General features: G+C 43.2%; 1 protein-coding gene across 1 annotated transcript; it reads left to right on the plus strand.

Annotated features, from left to right (window-relative positions):
• Window positions 1-4640: 4640 nt before the first annotated feature.
• On the plus strand, window positions 4641-6960 carry LOC131912566 (speckle-type POZ protein-like). The gene is made up of 2 exons (XM_059264870.1): window positions 4641-5410; window positions 5809-6960. Exon 2 carries the CDS (start codon window positions 5878-5880, stop codon window positions 6958-6960), a length of 1083 nt encoding a protein of 360 aa, XP_059120853.1. The 5' UTR covers window positions 4641-5410; window positions 5809-5877.
• Window positions 6961-7309: the final 349 nt, after the last annotated feature.

Below are 7309 nucleotides of genomic sequence, written 5' to 3' on the forward strand. Positions count from 1 at the left end.
AGTTTAACCTTCAAACTACCTCCAGGAGAAATGTCAGGGACCTTTCTGGATCCTGGGACTACACAGAGGTCAGCATCCAGAAATTCTCTTCAGTCTTTGCCCATCTTCTCCAGGGCAAAGCCTCCCCTGGGGATTGAGTTCAACCTGGTAGAGTCAGTTCAGGCAGGTCCAGTCCCCTCCTCCAAGGCTGAGCTAAGCGTTGCTGCATAAGCCCCAGGTTCCAAACAGCCAGCTCATACACTAAGGACAGGTCCTGGTCCCACTGCCTGGGGGCCTCCTAAATAGTTCAAGATAATCAACTGACTCACTTATCCAGAGGGCCTCATCCAATTCCATAGGGGCTCCTCAGCTATTGGTTCATAGTTCATGTGCTTCCATTCGTTTGGCTATTTGTCCCTGTGCTTTTTCCAGTCTTGGTCTCAACAATTCTCAGTCATACAAACCCTCCTCTTTCTCGCCAATTGGACTCCTGCAACTCCACCTGGGGCCTGGCCGTGGATCTCTGCATCTGGTTCCCTCAGTCATTCGATGAGATTTCTAGCACGACAATTAGGATGTTTGGCCATCCCATCACCAGAGTAGGTCAGTTTTGGATTTCTCTCACCCATTGCCAGTAGTCTATTGTGGAGGTATCTTTGTGGATTTCTGGGGACCTCTCTACCACTTTGCTTCTTCCTATTCTCATGTGGTCTTCATTTATCATATTCTCTTATTTTTTGTTCTCCCTCTCTGTTCTTGATTCAGCTGGGATCTCCCGTTCCCCAAAGCTCTCTTTCCCTCGAATCTTGCCCTTCATTACCCACACTCATGTCCAGGTTGTGCATGTAGATCTCCTCCATTTCTCTGTCGTTTGGCCATCCCTTTGTCTTTCTTAGGGTCCTGTTTTGTAGGTAGCCTCCCTGGAGTTGTTAGTAGCAGTCTAGTCATCTTTGTTTTATATCTAGTATCCTCCTATGAGTGAGTACATACCATGTTTGTCTTTCTGAGTCTGTGTTACCTTACTCAGGATGATTTTTTCTAGATCCATCCATTTGCTTTCAAACCTCATGATGTCATTGTTTTTCTCTGCTGAGTAGTACTCCGTTGTGTATATGTACCACATTTTATTTATCCATTCTTCAGTTGAAGGGCATCTAGGTTGTTTCCAGGTTCTGGCTATTACAAACAATGCTGATGTGAACATAGCTGAGCAAGTGCCATTGTGGTATGATTGAGTATTCCTTGGGTATATGCCCAAGACTTGTATGGCTGGATCTTGGGGGAGATGGCTTCCCAATTTTCTGAGATAGCGCCATATTGATTTCCAAAGTGGTTGTACAAGCTTGCATTCCCACCATCAGTGGAGGAGAGTTCCCCTAGCTCCACATCCTCTCCAGCATAAGCTGTCTTCAGTGTTTTTGATCTTAGCCATTCTGACGGGTTTAGGGTGGTATCTCAGAGTTGTTTCAACAAATGGTACTGGCATAACTGCACATCAACATGTAGAAGGCTGCAAATAGATCCATATCTGTCACTGTGAACAAAACTTAAGTCCAAGTGGATCAAAGACCTCAACATAAATCCAGTTACTCTGAACCTGATAGAGGAGAAAGTAGGAAGCAGTCTTGAACTCATTGGCATAGGAGATCACTTCCTAAATATAACACCAGTAGCACAGACACTGAGAGAAACAATCAATCAATGGGACCTCTCGAAACTGAGAAGCTTTTGTAGAGCAAAGGATATGGTCAACAAGACAAAATGACAGCCTACAGAATGGAAAAAGGTCTTCACCAACCCCACATCTGACAGAGGGCTGATATCCAGAATATATAAAGAACTAAAGAAATTAGACATCAAAATGTCCAACACTCCAATTAAGAAATGGGTTATAGAACTAAATAGAGAATTCTCAACAGAGGAAGCTCAAATGCCTGAAAGACATTGAAGGAATTGCTCAACATCCCTTACCATCAGGGAAATGCAAATCAGATAAACTATTTAAATAGACCAATCACCCCTAAGGGAATAGAAATAGTCATTAAAAGTCTCCCAACAACAGCAACAATAACAACAACAACAACAACCAAAGTCCAGGACCAGATGGTTTCAGCGCAAACTTCTACCAGATCTTTAAAGAAGAGATAATACTAATATTCTTTAAATTGTTCAACACAATAGAAACAGAAGGAACATTACCAAACTCTTTCTACAAGGCTACAATTACCCTGATTCCCAAGCCAAACAAAGATGCCACAAAGAAAGAGAACTACAGACCAATCTCCCTTATGAACATTGATGCAAAAATACTCAAAAAATATTGGCAAACAGACTCCATAATCACATCAAAACAATTATCCACCATGATCAAGTAGGCTTCATTCCAGGGATGTAAGGGTGGTTCACCATATGAAAGTCTGTCAATGTAATACAACATATAAACAAACTAAAAGAAAAAAATACATGATCATCTCACTAGATGCTGAAAAGGCCTTTGACAAAATGCTACATTTACCGTGGTATCTCTTTCCTTGTTCTCCCACTCTGTTCCTGATCCAGATGTAGAAATGAAATCATGATTACCTCTTGAATTCCTGCTAAAACATTTCAGACACTAAAGCTTTAGAGAATGAACTAGTATTTCAGTGCTGTTCTGTACTCTTTAAGAAAGTAACTGGGATGGGATGGAGTAATGGTTCAGCAGTAAAAGTTGCTGGATACCTTTCCAGAAGACTGGCATCCAATTTACTGCATTCATAGGGTGTCTGACCACAGTTAGTAACTCCAGATTACACTTATTCAGGGGATCCAACAGCCCAATCTGACCTCTGAGGGCACCATATGCTCATGGTGCACAGACCCACCTGTGTAACAGGGTCCAGACATTACTGGGGTCTCACACCTAAGTACAGCTGTCTCTATGACAGAAGTACTATGCATGGTTTAAACCCAGCATTTCTGGAAAAAAAAAACAGCAATCCCCTGCAACAACGAAAAAGAAGACTTAATCCACCTAAGTCCACAGCTCTAGGAATACCTCTAAATGTTCAAACCTTGCTTGAAATACAGTAACATTTTGGCTTCTGTAGTGCCCCTTCTGGCTAATTGTTCTTGTTAACTGAAGTTTGTGAACCCAGAATATGGGTTTTGTGCTAAAAAGCTCACTCTAAGAATGGCTGTTTGCTGCACCAGAATCCAGAATATGTCATGTGGCTGCCAGCTGGTGAATAAAGACTTTCTATTGGCTTAAATCCATGTTAAAGAAGTCTCTTCTCTTCTGTCTCTGTCTCTGTCTCAGTCTCAGTCTCAATCTCTGTCTCTCTCTGTCTCTCTGTCTCTCTGTCTCTCTCTCTCTTTTTTTTTTCTCTCTCTCTCTCTGTTTGTCTCCAAAACTTTCTATGTATTTTGTTTCTATGTCAGTTTTGTTTTGCTGTATTGACCATTGGCTTTCTCTGTTGTGTGGACGCCCCTGCTGCATAAGACTTGTGCCTTCTCCTGCTGGGGACCTGAATCCTTTTTTCTGGGCCAGGTCCTCCAGAGAACCACCGACATGAAATAAAAGATCCACCTGTCCAATTCCTGGAATGAGAGACTATATGAAAAGATTCTATATTGAGCCCCTGACAGGAGTCTGTTCCCTTATGAGAGATTGCTCTTACCCTGCAGTACCTGCTCCCCTGAACCTAAACACATAAAGAAGAGTCACTGAGGCTACTAGTTAGCCACCTACCAAACTTTCAGAGATCAAAACCAGTTGATTGATTTATCCTGGATTGAGGGATGAGCAGCATTAGTGACAGAATTTCAGGAGAGGTAGCCTGGGAATTGCTGAGTGGATTGAATCACTGAAGGTATTGTCATGTCCTCTAGGTTTAGTGAGTCCTTATAGACATGATGAACTGGAGAGAGGTGATGAAGGTGGGGGCATTTTACAGATCACATATGAACGGGAACTGTCTCTTATATCCAATCTTTGGTAACTGTTGAATATATTCTGCACGTTTTGGAAACCTGAATACTATCTCACTTTTAAGGCCCAGCAGTGTAAGCATGCAAGTTGAAAGTTTAAAGAGGACAGAACTCACCAGTGAAGGATGAAAATTATGAGATATTGAGAAGCTGAATCTTGGTAGTCAGCATGATGAAACTGAGAAGCACTTAGGATCTTCTCATAGCATACCCTTAACTGGATCTTGTAACATGAATCTTAAAATGTTTTATTAATAAAAACAAACCCGAAGCCAGGTATTGAGGTGAATGCTGAAAGATCAGAGAAACAGAACCAGCCAAAGCTAACCTCATCTTGCCAATTGCTCAACTGATCTTGTTTCCTCACACTGGAAACCTCTGTGTCCACATCCGAATGGATCTCAGCTGAACTGCTGATCAAAAGTCTAAAAGCTTAACCAGGCTCTAGTTCCTGATCCTTATGCCTTATATACCTTTCTCCTTCCTGCTATCACTTCCTGGGATTAAAGGCTTGTGTCCTCATGCCTGGCTGTTTCCAGTGTGGCTTTGAACTCACAGAGATCCAACTGGATCTCTGCCTTCCAAATGCTAGGAATAAAGGTGTGTGTGTCACGACTTTCTGGTCTATATGTCTAGTGGCTGTTCTGTTCTCTGACTCCAGATGAGTTTATTAGGGTGGGCAATATATTGGGGAGCACAATATCACCACAGGATCTGGAAGAGTGTTTCCAAGGAGGATTTTCTGGGGGATGGAAAGGGCAAGACCACCAATGAAAGTTGGTGGAGTTATGCCGGGGATTGTGAGTCTGGATGGAAAGAAGACTGGCACTTTCAGAGGTTCCTGCCCAGCTCTGCTTCTTGCCCACCATGTATGAATACTTCTATCCTGATCTCCACGTTGTGAACACTGAGACCCCTGAATCAGAAAGGAAGACACCTCTTCCCAGATCATGTTAGAGGGTGGATTTGGTGTAAAACACTGAGAAGAATAAATAACAGCTTTGTAGGAATGGATACCTTTTCTATTTTATTTAAGATAAACCACAATAAGCAAAATACACATGTGGTGGTTATTCTTGGTTCCCAACTTAACAAGACATGGAATTAACTAAAACTCTAAAATGGAGGTCACAACAGTGAGAAGTGTTTTGCTTCAGGTGAAGTGAGGAGATCCACTTCCAATACACACTTTGGAGGTAAAAAGACAGAGATGTTTAATCCGGATCTCAGGGCCTGAAGACACACACACCTTTAATCCAGATCTTGAGGCTAGAAGCCACACCCTAAATTGGGCCACACCTTCTGCAGGAAGCCTATAAAAGGACATGAAAGCAGGAAGCTCTCGCTATTTGCCTGCTTGCCTTCACCTTGCAACAAGTCCTTCCCTTCCCTGGCAATAGAGAATATTTGGAAATCCAGCATATTCTGAAGACCAGTGGACACATCCAACATCCTGGACTGAGTAAGTACTGGAATATTGGACTTTCCCTTCATAGCTAGCCAATGGGAGATTAGCAGGACTGCAGCCCTAAGTCATTCTAATAAAACTCTTTCCCTCATTCAGAGAAATTTCTTGTATATGATCTGTTGCTCTAGAGAACAACAGTACAATATTTTTGTTTGAGTGTATAAAATTTTCCAAAATATTCAACAGTGTATTTAATTTTCAAAACTAGTTACCTGAAGACCTAAGATTCAATCTAGACAAAAACGGAGTGATGTAAAACTGTCTACTCTGAAACTAGTATTGAAACCTGGATAGGAAATTTCAGAGATCCAAGTATCCAGCCTCATAAAAGAGGGAATAGAGGAGAAACAAAAACTAAAATGTAATTCATGTCTATTATTTTGTCTCACAAGGTGAAGAGAAAACAATTGCTAGTTCTTCATATTGGATCCAGTTTAACCTTCAAATTACCTGCAGGAGAAATGGCAGGAGATGGGACAGCCCAGAGATGGGACCACACTCAAATCAGCCTTCAGAATTTCTCCTACATGTGGACCATCAGCAACTTCCGATTTATTCTGGAGGAAATAACAGAAAGCATTAGAAGCCCAACTTTCTCAACAGGAGCCAATGACAAATGGTGTTTGACAGTATACCCAAAGGGAGTCGATGAAGTAAGTGCAGATTACCTGTCAGTTAACCTCGTTTTGCTCAGCTGTCTAAAGAGTCATGTTTGGGCAAAGTTTCAGTTCTGGATCCTAAGCGCCAAAGGAGAGAAAATGCAAACCATGAGGAGCCCAAGAGCCTTTAAGTTCATGCCAGGCTGCGACTGGGGATTCAAAAAGTACATCCTTCGAGATTTCCTCCTGTCCCATGAGCCTAGTCTTCTCTCAGATGACCAGCTTACCCTTGTCTGCAAGGTGAGCATGGTCCAGGTCTCTTTGCACATCTCTGACCAGAACAGGAAGCCAAGGATCCAGGTTCCCAGATGCACATTGGCTGATGAGATAGGAGACCTGTGGGAGAATTCCCGATTCACAGACTGCTGCCTGGTGGTAGCTGGGCAGGAATTCCAAGCTCACAAGGCCATCTTAGCAGCTCGCTCTCCAGTTTTCAGAGCCATGTTTCAACATGACATGGAGGAGAGCAGAAAGAAGCGCTTTGAGATCCCTGACCTGGAGCCACAAATCTTCAAGGCAATGATGGACTTCATTTATACCGGAAAAACACCAGACCTGGACAGCATGGCAGCTGCTCTAATGGCAGCTGCTGACAAGTATGGCCTGGAGCGTTTGAAGGTCATGTGTGAGGATGCCCTCTGCAGAGACCTCTCTGTGGAGAATGCTGCCCACACTCTGGTCCTGGCTGACCTCCACAGTTCAGAGCAGCTGAAAACCCAGGCACTGGATTTCATTACAGCTCATGCTGCTGAGGTCTGTGAGACCTCAGGCTGGAAGGCAATGGTGGGCTTATATCCCCATTTAGTGGCTGAAGCATACCGTTCCCTGGCTTCAGCTCATCTCCCTCTCTTGGAGCCCCCTTTCAAACGCTTGAAGCAATCCTAGGACCTGGTCAGCTGTGACCTACACTTGTCTCCCAGAAGCAACAGCCAGTGTCGTTACCAATGACACTGGGTAGAGTATAGGATGTGTGGAGCATTTCCAGTGAATTTGGGGAAAGACAGCATGGTAGCTCAGGCTATAATACAACTGTAAATCAGGTGGTTGTCAGGTTAAAGGAGGTGAAGAGCTGAGCTGTTATACTCTACCCTGTAACTGTACTGGTTTGATTTTTGTCCAAAGAGTTGGAAACTGGAGTTCATATTAGTTGCTGGCCCCAAGCATGTTACAATAGCGATTCTTTGGAGAAACCTGTCTGGATTGGACTGAGCAGAACATGCAGTCAAGGACGAAG

This window comes from Peromyscus eremicus, chromosome 6 (genome assembly GCF_949786415.1).
Source record: "Peromyscus eremicus chromosome 6, PerEre_H2_v1, whole genome shotgun sequence".
Lineage (NCBI taxonomy): Eukaryota > Metazoa > Chordata > Mammalia > Rodentia > Cricetidae > Peromyscus > Peromyscus eremicus.

Coding starts and splice junctions, on each gene's coding strand:
- LOC131912566 (XM_059264870.1), top strand. CDS start 5,878: ATGGCAGGAGATGGGACAGCCCAGAGATGGGACCACACTCAAATCAGC.